Source organism: Lutjanus erythropterus, chromosome 9, assembly GCF_056507025.1.
Source record: "Lutjanus erythropterus isolate fLutEry1 chromosome 9, fLutEry1.hap2, whole genome shotgun sequence".
In the NCBI taxonomy this organism is placed as follows: Eukaryota; Metazoa; Chordata; class Actinopteri; order Lutjaniformes; family Lutjanidae; genus Lutjanus; species Lutjanus erythropterus.
The window spans coordinates 6,573,396-6,588,635 of record NC_139325.1 but is presented as its reverse complement, the minus strand read 5'-3'; the positions used below and the strand labels follow the sequence as shown (position 1 = coordinate 6,588,635).

Genomic DNA, 15,240 nt, shown 5'->3' with positions numbered 1-15,240 from the left:
GTTTGTAGAAGCAGTTAGTTTTGGAGAACCCAGTGACTGAAAACTCAGGTGACTCCTAAATTTATGATTTGAGAAACCTTTGTCCATACGGTCTGGCTTGGCTTGACTTGATTTGACTCAGCCCAGCATGGCAGGGATTTGCATCTCCATTACAACAGGGCCTCCTGCTTGAGGGTCTCTTTAACTGATAACAACTGTTTAAAGTCAAGCAGCTGTAAAGCAATGGGTAAATGCATTTAATTTCCTAGAAATTCTTGACCAGAAAACCTGACCTGTTATTTTGTTATTTGAAAGCTTTTATTAAGAAGCAGCAAAATCAGAAAATATTTTGTTTTCATAACTTCATAACTTAACATGATTCCTATCCAGCTGAAAGTGAACATGAAATAATAAAATGAAGAAGATACCTGAAAGTACAGGGACATGAGAGAACCTTACTTCAAATCACAGAGATCCAGTTAGAAGCTACAAAAGCTGAACACACAGACACGTTTACGGGTTGGCTGTGGTGGATGAGACATCACTGCAGCCTAATTGGAGGCAGGTTGGACGCGCTTTGATCCTGCGCTGGAGAGGGTCCAGCTTGGCGCATTATAAGTGGTACTGGAAATGCAAATGAATTTAATTACTGTGTCACCAAATTTAGTTTTCAGTTTAATACTGCCACAGGGAAAATGTGCTCCGACATTTTCTAAGTTGTGATGGCCTGTTAGTGGATCAAGACTAATCATCTCAAAGGCTGATCTGCGAGGTCAGGTTATGGTCAATGTCAGTGAGAAGTGTTACCTTAATAAGCCCTTTGGTTATGATGTCTCTAAGTTTGTTGCAAACCAAGCTGGTTTGGCTCACTCATGTTCTTTATTGGGTAAGTATATAGCACTGAAGAATCACTTGAGTCTGGTTGAGATGATGATGTTCTTATGCCCAGCTGGTCAATTATGGCAGCTTGATCAGTGGCTCTCTGCTTCAAACTGTGAGCCTCTATGTACCTCTCTAGTACCAGTTTTGCATTTGCAGGGCTCCATGGTCAAGTTAGCAGTAATATACTGTACATCCAGGTAGAGTTTCAGCGTAAAGGCATAAGAAATACTTGGGTAGGTTTAGGCAAGAAAACTATTTGGTTTGGTTTAGGAAACAAACTTTAGTTAGGTTTTGGAGAAGATCATTATTTGGGTTCAAATAATTGTGTTACTTACCTAAATTTACGAATGAAAATATGTAACATAACATAATGTTAAGTAATATAAATTATGTAAGACAGCATTGTTGAGTCTTGGTTTCACACAGGACAAGAACTCCTGGTGAAAGTCCTGTTTGTTTGACTTATCCATCCACCCCACCTCCTTAATAAGCACACTTTCCCAGTCTATACTACATCATCATACTTACAGCACATCAAAAAATATTGCTAGAGGGACACCTCCAGAAATTACGCTACAGAGGTACCTACAGCATCGTAGTTTGAACCATAGGGGCATTTACCAAGTTGCCTAATTTGACATGCTGTGGACCGTTTCTTTCTGTTCTTGTGAATTTGGACTCTAAGTTAATGTTCCATTTCACAAGGATGCAAGTTAAAACATAAAGTACATTTTTATATTGACACAAATGCTAATTATTTAAGTATTTCCAGACTGACACCTTGAGGCCTAAGCACCAAGTTTGCCAAGTATCTTTGTCTGTTTAGACCCACCTCTTGGAACTTTTCTAGTCACTGAAGAACAAGACCTACACCTGAAATCTTGCATTAACAGTGTTTGACAAAGTTTGGTTGGAAAGCAGATTCTTTCTTGATGGCTATTGTTTCCAATTTTTGTGCTGAGCTAGGCTAAAACATTCCCAGCTTTACTTCTGTAGTTGGTGCACAGAAATGAAACTGATGTATCTTCTTATCAGCCTGTGGATCAGAAGGCAAACAAGCAGGAGTCTTGGAGAGCTCCTTTAAAGTGAATATGTCGCCATGTAGCGGTGATGATGGAATGCACTGAAATAATGTAAAGGGAAGACACTTGAGACAAAAAAACATGAAGAAAAGAAGTCTCAGAGTCTTGGCAGATGAATCAAAGGTCTATTGTTTTTAAAGTTATCAAATGTTTATTAATACTTTTATTAAAATTTTTAACAAGTGTATATTTTCTTCTAACAATGCTCTCATCTTGTGGTATTACAATCTGTTTAGTAAATGCAGTAATCTCAAAAACACATACTTAACATGTCTATTTAACCTTTAAAAACACTATTAACAGTTCCTCTATTGTATATGAGGGCGTATGGCTCATCTCATTATATAAATGACTAGCTGCTATTTTTGCTCCTTTCTAATGTTACAGAACAGAAGTAATTATAAAATGCAAATTGCAGGGTGTGCACTGTCAAGCATGTGAAACACAACAAAGAGATGCTTAGCACCACATTTTTCAACTTGACACTTTCAGCATCATGGTGAGAAAACAACCCCATATTGTAAAAGTAGGTGGTATTCAATTATATGAGGGGCCTAGAGCAATGAAACAAAATATATGGTTGATTTTCACAATGACACAAAATAGATGGTTCATTTTCATAAATTAGCCTGATACTAATTAGGACTGTGGGATGCACAAACTACACATTATAGTAGTTTTTTTAATCAATATCTGGACAAAATAAATCAAACAGTGGTTAGGGTTAGACCCAAATATTGGTTTTCAAGTACTGGCCTTTTTAATGTATCATTCCAGCAAGTCTGAGTCATGAGTCTGAGTCATTATTATTGAGGTTATATCAGGTTTGTTCCTAAAAGACAAAAACAATCCATCAAAGTTGGAAGGCAAGTTTTTCTTTCTTTGCATATTATACTTTTCTAATCGTTTTAAGATACATTTTAAATGCAATCCTCACTTGAAGTCAATAATATACCCCAGAGGTTCCCCTTCTGCTAAATAGGTGTGTGATTAACTCTATCTTTAAGGAACACCTTGCCAATTTTCAACCATATTTCAATTACTCACAGTTCTTGAGGTTGCATGTCTTTAATGTCCACAAGACACAAGACTTCCATCCATCCATTTTCTATAACCGTTTGTCCTTTTGCAGGGTGGTGGAGGGCTGGAGCCAATCCCAGCTCACATTGGGTGAGACCTGCTAATGTATTTATCATTGTACCCAGCTGTGGTAGCCTTGGTTACTCTCAGTGTCCACAGCCACTACACCGCTAATTCAACCTCTGCCAACCCAAACAAAAGAGCTGTTTTTAGTACTAAGCGTTTGCTAAGCTGGAGCTCGGTATTTTTACACGGTCAGCATAATTTCCTAGGGTCCAGATGGAAATCCTAGATTTGAAAAACTCTGTGATTAGATCTGCTTATGTTTAGGACACATAGTAAGTTTTGATGGATGTGGACGTGCGCATGTTCATTCACCACCAATTGGAAGAGGCCAAATCATTTTTAAAACACAGCAAAGATTCCTTTGAATTGTGTTCATATTAACCTTCCATGGACCATGCAGGAATTGCCCTTCATGTCGCATTACAGAAAGTAACGATGTGGAGGTTGAGGCAAGGGCGGACATTTCATGTCAGGGTTGGTGGGGACGATAAACATGTCCCAGCTGGAGCTATGAGGCTGTATTGCTGCCACAGGAGTGCTGACTAAGACTGTTGCATTCATCAGAATTTACAATCTAAAACATTTGTGTTTATTTCTCTTTTTTGCATCTATAATATAAAGGTTTTTGTCACAATACTGAATCTCACAAACTAAAATCGATGAGTCCCTGATGGATAAAACTGGTCATAATTTAAGGAAAATTATTGCGTGGGACAAGTCAGTAATCCCTGGATATTGGTAGGGGCTTGTCCCTACCGTCCCTACCTAATACTACACTATTTAGTTGAGGTGGTGAAGGCCATAATTCATGTCCTGTCACAATCCAAAAATGAATCTCTATGAAATGGTTTCATCGCCTAACCTCAACAATGTTTAATTAACATGATCATTCTTTGTGTTATCCATATTGTAGGCATGTGCAGATTGAAAAATGAGCTAAATAAATATACATCATTGATCACTGAACTTTTTTGCTGCTGTAATGGCACCTATAAATTAGAATGGATGTAGCACAGTACAAACCTGTGAGAGGAAAACAGCCAAAATATTTTTACATGTAACACAGTGAATTAAGGATTTATTTTGTCCAAACCAGAGTTGGTGATTGTTGGAACCAAGACTGTTTTGGAGAAAGATAGTTGATTGGTAAGTCTCATTCCAAGGTCAAATACAGATGCTTCAGGTGGGTGGCTCTAGTTGATTGTTGAGTGTCAATCCAGAGTTTCCAACCAAGCCATCAACCCAAAGTGTCTGTATTTGATGACACTGGAATGAGAGTCAACAATTCACCAAACAATCTTCCTCCATAATCTTAACACCACTGTTAAGCTAGTTTTAGTGTGGTAAAAGAGAAAAACGGATTGGATTTAGAAGACTGCTCAGATGTGTCAGCAATCGCTGGTTGTTGGGCTGAGGGTGGATGGTTGGATACATTTCTAACATTTTGCCCACCAGCAGAGTCTCGAGATTCGAAGAATTTAATTCTTGCGTTTTTGAGTGGAGAGCTTTGGTCCTCCATGACGGGAGAAGTGAACAGACATCAGCACATCCCAGCTATAAGCAGCTTCAATTCAAACGGCCTTCAAAAACCAATATTAGTCAAACCCTAGTTAATTCTAGTCCAGTGATCCTATATTATCTCAATAGTAAATCAATATGTGCAATCCCAAGCAAATAAGTGACAGTGGGTTAATTACTGCACACTTTCATGTGCTCCAATCAAGGGAATGTACACATACCAGAGTGTAAAAAATGTGACATTAGTGGCATTTATGCGTGACACAAGAGTGCAAGCAATTCATTGTCAATACAAGATTTGAAGTGGGGTGGAATTCTGTAATTTGAATGGAGAAACCTTGAGAAGGTAAAAAAAAAAAAAAGCCAGACTATCTGTTATGTTCCTGTGAGGTGCCCCTTACGTCTATTCATCATGTCTGCCTTTATTTAGCTTGTTCTGAATAGATGAATAACCTTGTTTAGGGACTGGTGTTGTGGTGGAGCAGTGCTGTTGTGGAGCTCACACTCGCACTGTGAACGTCTTATCATACTGCATATGCTCCATTATACCCTGGTGTGTTCACACATTACACTGTCAGGTACACAAACCCTATATCAAGGTTCAGGGGACAGGTTTTGAATGTATTATTTGAATTCAAAGAAACTTTCTGGGAAAAAAAGGCTTTAGTTGAAGTATGTGTGTATTCAGGTCATAACCAGTTGGATAAGTCAAATTTATAATTGAAGATAAAAAGAACACTATTTATAAGCTTATTAATACATTATTTCAGGAGCAGTATTTTGATTTGGAACACTGATGCTAACACAATTGCCTGCACCAACCTGAGGACATACCAGTAGTAGTACACACATGAAAGTCGATGTCAGTAGTCACACATATTTGCTACATGTGGTGTGTTGTGAAGGCTACCAGGGCTACATGATATAAGCCCGAAAGCCTTACTGCCAGAGGTACATTATGCAGAAATTTGCATGTATGTAATGTACCCCAGGCAAAAAATGCTACCAGCTGTACATGATGTACCCCTGGAGCGAAACACAATGTACCCCTGGAGTAGTAGGGGTATATTTACACTGACAATAAGGCAAAGCAGCACCTAAATGCCTTATTGCCAGTGGTGGATTATGTTTGACAAGCTCTTTTAACATTCAACCAGTAGCGGTGATAGCAATTTGACTAGTTGTACTTCAAAATCACTGTGAATGGCAATTGGTGGTAGTGTTTGCACTGGAAAAAAACACAAATTATAACTTCAAAAATTAAATTAGCATCTAATTTCAAGGACATGACTATAAGGACATAGCCAAATATTCTCGCCAATGGTCTTGTTTGCTAATGTAGGCCATATAGAGGCATAAGTATTAAATTTAGACTGTTTCATAATCAGCTAAAATCTCCTATTAGTAGGTTGAATACAACTAGTTAGCTCTTCACCACTGACTTCTATCAAAGCTCAGTTACAGATATCTAAAATTCAATTTTGACATGTTATAATTCCAAGGTGACATGTCCATCATGTAATTTGAATGATTTGCAATTCTAATTAATGAAATCTACAACTCAGTTCTAATTAGAGAAAATTATATCAGCAGTTCACATCTTACTAGTGACAGTGTTCACCATGGTTATCTAGTTGGGTTCAAATTGTAAGCTCTTTTCTTAATTGATCATTGGTAGTGTTAATAATCAATTAATTGGTTACTTGTTATTAAAAATCATTAAACAATTGCTTATAGCAAATAAAACCAAATGCTTTTGAAAAACCATTGCATGTTGTCTGACAGCATTACATAGTCTATGGAATATAAAGACCTCTGTTATATTAACATTATATTGACTGTTATATTGACTTTAATCTCTGTTATATTTCATATCTTTATTTGATAAAAGATCGATTAAATTTAACCTGATCCAATTAATTGCTATCATTCCTAATATCTACAGTTGTTCTTACATTACATATATCACAAAAGAAATACTAGATATCCAAATTTCAATTCTGACTAGTTAAAGTTAAAGTAAGAATGTAATTTCAGATATCTAGAAATGCATTTCAGACATCTGAAATACAACTGTGACTAGTGAAAATGACATTCGTACTAATGACAATTATATATGAGATATCTACATGTGCTTTTAGACGTAGTCAGAACTTAATTTTAGATATCAAATATGGAATTTTGACTTGTCAAAATTTAATCATAGATATCTTCAATGACAGGCCCACATATCTGAAATTAATATGACATTTCACTAGTCGCAATCCATTTTCAACATGAGGAAATTCAATTGTTATTGGTATTGTTATTCTGAACTAAAGGTATCAGTCAATCAGTTCTTACTGGTCAATTCCTACATGTGAAAACATATTTCTAGCTAAACTGCTTTACAGATATCTTTATAAGATATGAAGAGTGTTGAGGTTTCTGCCTGTTAAAAAGAAGTTTTTCCTCGCCACAGTCGCCTCAGTGCTTGCTCTTGGTGGGAACAGTTGAGTTTATAAAGAACACAGTCAGGACCTGCTCTATTTGAAAAGTGCCCTGAGATAACTTTGTTATGATTTGGTGCTATACAAATAAAATTAAATTGAACTGAATTAACATTTTGACATATCAAATACTGAAATATCAATTCTGCCGGTGAAAATTAAATTGCTACTCATCAGCCCCGCTGATTAAATATTAAAATAGCTTGCCATAATGATATGGATCCTGCATATATTTACTGCACCCCAAGCCTACCCTGAGCACCATATAGGTAGCCTCAATGTCCAGGATAGTCATATTACCTCTGGCAGTAAGACAGAGTACATTATATATTGCATATAGTCTACTCTGTGGTAAAAGAATATAATCATGAATCATAAATTATGTCTATAACATTTAAATCTGTTCCACACTTTATGGTCAACAGTTCATCTTTTTGTTTCACTTTAATTACTGAAACATCCTTTTCACTTCTGTGATAAGATAAAGATATTATATATTTTATTTTGCGAGCTCTGCTCATTTCTGGTAAAACACTCAGACATTCTTGTCTTGTTAATGTATTTGTTTCTGCACTGGCTTTCATGCATAGAGGCAAATCCTTGCATGAGTAAAAACATAAAAGTTGCCCTCAATGATTTGTTGTTGTGGGAGGTGTTTGCTCGTTCATGGTCACTTGTTGCAGTCTGTTGTTGTAATACAACACTGTCTTTAAGGCCGTATGCCTGCAAGTCATGGACACGTTTTAGCAGGTAAACATTACAGTGATAAAGAAACATTAGTGTAACCCTGGTTGCCTTGGCCTACAGCATAATGTATTATTATTTCACTACTGTGTTTCCAACCCATTTATTCACAGTCACAGCCTTGAGGTGTGCATGTGTGTTTATGCTAAATCTGTATATTTGTGAATCTATACATGTGTGTTAACATATTTGAGTGTATTAACAAACTGGCACAACAGGGTTGTCTGACACATCAATACAGGGTCAGCAGGCCGAGCTAAAACACTGTACGATCAATACAATCAAATGTTAAAGGAAGCAGTTCCTGAACTCTTCCAGGATAATTACTGTGCAGCTCCAGAAATTGGAATTAATGTTTCTTTCCTCCCATGAGAGCTTATTACTTTTAAGGCAAAACAGCAGGGGCGGAAGACTCATTTAAAGGATTTACTCTATCTCTGGGATAATTGTTCATTTTGTTTGCCCTCACAGGTTTTAGAATACAATTTCAACTGGATATGTCAACCTAATCAGCACACAATTCAGACGGTGTGACCTTACAAGGAAATATTCAAACACCTTTCAGAAATGTTTTGAATTAATTTGAAAATAATAAAAAGATCCAGATATCACTAAATAATTGAAGTAGTGTATGAATGACTGTGGACGTTGTTTCATTTCATTCATTTCATTTCATTTTCACACTGATTCACAACATATGACACAACAACTTGTGTATATTAGGCATGTACCTGTGTGAAAATGATCTCATTAAGTTTGCAATATCTTCATAATCATTTAAATTAACCAAAAAAATAAAGAAGAATTAGCATTAAAGCATATATTTTGGTGACTAAAAATGTTACTCTTTTTTTTTTTTCATTTGTAGATTTTTTTTTTTTAGAAAAAAACATAGGTTAATTTTCTTTATTTGTACTAATATACAATTTCCAGTGTTTTGCTTTTCATGTGTCTCTGCTAAACAAACAGCTTTCTCCACTTTCCACTTTAAGCATATATATATATATATATATATATATATATATATATATATATATATATATATATATGCCATAATACCATTTGTTCAGTCCACAGCATTGTGGTTTCTCTCTATTCAATATCAGCTTTTGTGATAACAATTGTGATAAAAATCTATATAGCATAAGTGTCACATATTTTGTTTCTCTTATGTATTAGTAGTCAGAGCTGCAATATAAATGGAGAGTTTATGCTGTCATTATTCAGCTAACTGGCTTCAATTCAAGTGCTTTAGCCTCTATTTTGCTACATATAAAATAACTCATTACTGCTTTTTTTGTCAGCTAATGCCAACACATTAATTCGTACAAAACATACAAGTAAATATATCAAATCTGTCATTGTACAGCGCACCACTGTGACTCAAATAACTACAGATCCATATACAGTGTCACATGTATAAAACATACCATGTTATATATCAAGTTATTTATTTTACAGAACATCCTTATGTATGGTAGTCCACTGTTAAAGAGTTACAGCTGCATCTAGCCTAAAACAGACCTGTGTTAAAGCAGTTTGGATATGTTGGATAAGTCTGCATTAAGATAATAGAAGCTTTTAAAAATATAATAATATTTTGTATAGTGTTCCTTGTAAAGTTAAACTCAGCATTTATAACAAAATGGGGTTGATACTGAACATTGATACCCCAGGTACATAAATTTATGGTGAAACCTTACTTCATTCATGTTTTATGTATGTACAAACAACATGTTCTAACTCCCAAGGCGTCAAATACAGTAGCTTGGTCATGCTCCTGGGCTTCAAACTATGATGCTGTAGTTACCCCTGAAGGGTTGTTTCTGGAGGCGCCCCTAGCATTCCATTTTGACAGCTAGTTCCCAACTTTTCAGACACAACTGCTCAGTGGCTCATACAGACACTCACCATCACCATAATAGGCTAAGAGGCATCAATTTAAATCTATTTGTGTTTATGTGAGATGCACCACGCTGTCAACGTAGTAGTAGTAGTGAGTGAAGTCTGCAAATGGAGGAGTTGGTCTAAGCAAATACAGGTCTTTCATCCAGAAGACTGGAGTTCATGTCAAACTAAAAGTCAATGTTGATGTTATTCAAGTAACATAACTTGCATACTCAAGTTACATCACAGTATCTAGTGGAGATAAAATATAAGGATACAATAAAAAAAATACACCATAATAATAATACTATACAGTATACTTTGAATACTATACTTTACTGTACTACATATAATTGATAATTATACACTGTACAGTATAATACACTGCAAGACTTTGTAGTCTGGCTTAATGTTCCACCCATAGCACTGTCTGATTGGTCAGAACCTAATAGCAAATAAACACTGAAGCCTGTGTCATAGACAGGCAGAGAGACTGCAGCTGCTCCGGTGAGCTGAGCAGAGCTGTGTTTAGAAGTAAAAACAGCCAAAGTTACAATAAACATCACAATCTTATTATCTGTTTCAATTATGACTGCATGTCCACTTTCCTAGTTGCATCACTGGAAATGTCTGAAGTCATGGTTGGGATTTCACTTGATAAAGGCGATATGGCGACTTTTAAACCAGTTGCTCTTCCTTTTTTTAGACTTTGCAGAGTAAAACACAGAGCATGTCCTGTCTGTCCACCACAACTCTGCATCAAGACTTTTAGAATTATTACTTTAAAAGGTAATAACAACAATAACACTTTTGTGTGTATCACATGATGATCCATTATACCCCTTGTACACAAGTTATGCATGTTACCTTACTTAGGCAGTCAAGAAACACACTTATTTTAACCCAAACCATATTTTTCCAAACCTACCCAAGTAGTTTTTGTGTCATAATTTTTAAAGTCTACCTTGACATTGCATATGTGTTGCTGCTAACTTGACTTGTACATGCAAAACTGATGCTAGAAGAGTACCCACACTGTCATACCTTGAAGCATAGGGTGACTGACCAAGCTGCTGTATTTGAAGAGTTGGGAGTGAGAACCTGTTGTACAGTTGACCAAAGTATTTCTCCAGCGGTGCAGGCCATTATATCAGCAACAATTCAGTGTGAGAACGTCTGCTGGAAAGCTCACAGACCTGTGTTGTGTTATTGCACTGATGCAGAAAGGGTTTGTTTGGGCCAAAAGCCACAGATATGGACAGTGAGGATAGTCACAGTAGAAGCAGGATGGCAGTTTGCAGAGTGGAGATGGAGAGCAGCAGTGGCGGGAGTGGGGAGTGTGTGTTAGTGGATGTGGTCATGCAGCAGAGAAAACTTTCCCTACACATGTGCCTGTGATGCAACTGTGTATTTATTACTGCCAGAACTGCAAAGGTTTTATTAAACTGCCCTTAGTGTTCCCAATCCCTCGGGAGTGTCAGGAAAAAAAGAAACAAACAGCTCAGTAGTTTTGGGAAGTTTTAGATTATGTTAGGTTACAATAGAAAAAAGTTTCTGGAGTGTTTCTTGAGGTCATTTGAGATGGTGGTTAAAGTCTAGCTTGGATCCATGGTGACAGCAGAATTCCTCACGTTTCTTATCTCGTTGTCGCCATTGGGCCTAAGTGAATAAATGCAAAGAAACCAACCCTTAACTTACTGATATAGCATCGTCATTAAAGTGTGAGTTTCCGCAAATTGGCAAACTTTAAATTATATATTAGAAATGATAAAAAACAAATATATTTAGCATATATTTTGTTTCATTTTGTTAGCATTTAAAGATGCATTTGTCCTTGTCATGAGGCTGCCTTTCATGGCACATGTGGTAAGAAATTCTGCTATCATTGCTTTAAATATCAAAGCAGAGATGAATGTCTGAGTTTTTTCTTACCTTTTCGAGTTGTGCGTTCTGTTTGGACTTGTAGAGGAACTCTCCCACGGCCACGAACACGGAGAGGACAAGTCCGGCAGCCAGGACAATGAAGATCCCTCCGATGTTCTGCACCCCGAGGGCGCTGGCCTCCTTGCTCTCCTCCTCCGGACAGCCATTTCCTCTCCACCACTTCTCCTTCATCATGTGCAGCTTGCCTTCCTCCTGGAGCTGCAGGATGGCAATAGTGATCTTATCTCTGTACGGAGAGCCTGAAGGACCAAAAAACATGAGGTGAGTGTGAGCAGCCAACATGATGGATTGAGTGCCTTGATCTTATCAAAGAAGGCACAGATTGACACATTTGTTGAAAATTGACCTTCATGATGATCAGCCAGTATTCTCTTATTCTCATTCTCTTAAACTGCAGATTCCAAAACTACCTTAACAAAACTTATATGTGGGGGGGGGGGGGGTCACTGTCCCCCCTTGAAATCTGATAAGCCCATTAATGGGTACTCCATTATCCTTAAATATAAATGGCTCCTGGAACCAGCTGTTTGATGAGTATTTTCAAATGTGCATTTTTTACTTTTATATGTAGCCTACTTTAGTGTTTTACAAAGTTAATGTAATTTACATTAAAATTTACATCCTTTTACAGTTTATTGATCAACTGAGTTGTAGTCAATTTCATACACAGCAAATGAGTAAATAAATAATGAAGCAAACAATTTAGGAATGTAGGAATGTCACAGCTCTACAAAGTGGTTCACTAGGGGTACAATAAATAAAAAAATAAACAATAAAAAAATAATTATAGTAATTGGAGTAGATTAAAATGGTACTACAATGAATGTTCAAATATTGTTGATTTTGGAGCCTCCCGTAATTCCATGGTAACAACCACAAAATATGATGTCAAAAATAAAAACGTGTAAATTAAAAAAATCTCCTCCTGCTTCATTTTGATGTACTGAAGAAGAATCTGACCAGGTGGCAGCCACTAAGAATGTGTATAGACGAAATTGTGGCATCACTATTTAATTGTGACTGTTTCATAACCAGTTAAAAACTCCTTGTTGTAGCTTTAATGCATGTGGACACACATATATTTCATGTCACACATATGTAAGTCAGTGCCCCACTTGGGTCACCCCGATCAAATCACCTGTCTTGTCTTGCCTCTCAGTGTTCCTAAATGCCGACAGGAACCATAAATGAGACCAAATTCTATGTAATAAGGGTTAAGTGCAAAAAATAAAATAAAATAAAATAGTGTAACCCAATATATTGCATCACCTTTACTGTTTACATACTGCTTTAAAATGTGTTTACTGTTCAGATTATTAGAGCACTTATAGCTGGTACATTCTGCTAATGCTGCTGGTATTTAGCTTCATATGTCCATATCTGCCCGCAGTGTTTGTAAATGTGATTAAGTTACTTCACATTTAAAGTCACAACACAAATGACATGTTTTATTCTTTCAGTATGAATTATGTCAGACTTTGATACTTTTTTTTAGGACAATTGTTTATCACACTGTGCACATTTGTTGTCATGTGACCATAAATTCAAAAATCATTTCTATCTGGCTGTGATGGCAAGAAGTACATAGGGGAAGTGGGAAGCATTTATTTACTCAAATAACATTTATTCTCACTTGTCAAAGCCCTGGAATAGACACCAGAACTGAAGCCGGGGTGAGCATTTAATGTAACCAGCCTCAGCCTCTACAACAATCGTGGCAGAGGGGAGGAGACTGAAGAGCTGGTTAGTCCATAATTATGTATAAGTAAACTACACTCTGAAACTGGAGCAAATCGCAAAAAACTACCAACTCTGACATAATATTGCTTAAAATTTTATCAAGTTGGTTTTGGTTATTTTGATGTTAGAACAACCAAGGCGCTCATTTTGACTGGTCTCATATTTACATGTGCAATAATTTTGTTGGATTAAAAGCTATAATGCTACTGGTATCTGACTTTTCCTAAAAGTTTCTTAGCAACTATCATTGTCTCTGTGAAGAAAACTTAACAAGTGCTCTCGGTTTTCCAATTTTCCAACATCAAAATACAAATAATTATTTAATTAGACTCAATTGGCAATAAAGTAGGGGAGACCAGGGACAGTTGTAACAATTTTTGTCTCAGTAGCTGTAACCCACTCAATTTTTGTGTTAAAGTTCTGAAATTTTGAAACAAAGGCAAAAGGCAGTTTTTTGGTTTTATTTTTGTACTCATTTCCATCCTTTTCCCATAGGATGTGATGTTTTTTTGTTAAAATAATATGTTTGTGTAATAAAGAATAAAGGATAAATGTACTAATCTCATAGTCTGGTATTTATCATGACAGACAATAGCGTTTGGAAGACGCTTATGAACGCTGTAGTAGTTATGGAATTTGGGAATATTTTGTGTTAAGAATAGAAATATGACTGGAAATGGTAAATGTATTATTAAATTACTTTAAAACATTATTATTATTTAAATTATTCTCAGGTTTAAACTTGAAAAGTAAGATGGTCAATTTGAGGCAAGTTGAGCCACAGGAGCAATTTTATTCATATTGTTAAGCCCATTTGTCATAGATGCATCTGATATCTGAAATTTCATTGTACTGTCTCATTTCCCTAGTGGACAACATAAGTGAAAACTGGCTCATCTTACCCCACTCTTCAGTATATTTCATTGTACGTGTTAAACATTGTAAAATATTAATGTTAATGGCTAGCATTACCATTTCATTGTCCCCACGGGCCCCAAAACTCTAAACTAATAAACCCAAAATACATCTATGAGGCTCATATTTCCACTCATACCTGTCTAATTAAAACCAGTTAATCTGTGCTAATGTTTTTCACTCTGAGCTGTTACCTTTGCGTAATAAGTTAACGTCCCCAAAGCGAGCCTTGAAATGTTCCCTCCTGCCCATGTGAGCCTGCAGAGCGCTCAGTGAATCCCCCCGATCTCTCTTTTGTTTTCCCAGCACCTCCTTCTCCTCCCATTCTCAGGTGAAGCACTCAAGCATCTTCCCCCCTTCTGCTCATAAAAGCAGTCACACACACACACACAAACACACACATGATTAAACCTAAACTGTGAAGCCTTGTAAAAGAAGAAGATAAAAAAAAAAAAAACAGAAACAGTATCCTGAGAGACTCCCACTCCCCCACACCTCCCTGTGGTACAGCCTATACGCTGCAATCAGGATGTTAATGCAGCTTGAATTATTTAAAAATCTAATAACACCTATTATCGCAAACACTTAGAATGAACTCTCCCTGGAGCACAGGAGGGAAAAACATGTTTGGATTAGAAAACATTATCAATTGGCTGGCTCCAGTGGAGGAGCGATCTCTGTGATTAGTAGTTAGTATGCAGAACGGGTGGAGCAGCAGTATTATGTAGTAGACCCAGAAGACCCCCGAAACAGGGACAGTGATCAGCCGCGCTCCCATGCTGGAGCAGAGCTTTGAGCTGCAGCCATCAGCCTTGTGGCTGCAGTCACAAGGCCGCGTTCACACTCTTTAACACCTCTCCTGTCCTTCATCTCAGCCCAAGGGCTTCTGGTATCTGACTCTTTATTTCAGCATG

At 36.8% G+C, this 15,240-nt stretch overlaps 1 protein-coding gene across 3 annotated transcripts in view; it reads right to left on the bottom strand.

Annotated features, from left to right (window-relative positions):
• LOC146321001 (glutamate receptor ionotropic, kainate 2) overlaps positions 1 to 15,240 on the bottom strand; it is a 371,281-nt gene that overhangs the window by 19,776 nt on the left and 336,265 nt on the right. For 2 of the 3 annotated variants that reach the window (XM_084725990.1, XM_084725989.1), the window contains exon 16: positions 11,660 to 11,910. In XM_084725990.1, the coding sequence (XP_084582116.1) occupies positions 11,660 to 11,910 (251 nt within the window). Of the gene's footprint in view, positions 1 to 11,358; positions 11,387 to 11,659; positions 11,911 to 15,240 lie in introns of all 3 variants that reach the window. The other variant, XM_084725988.1, reaches the window with a different exon arrangement.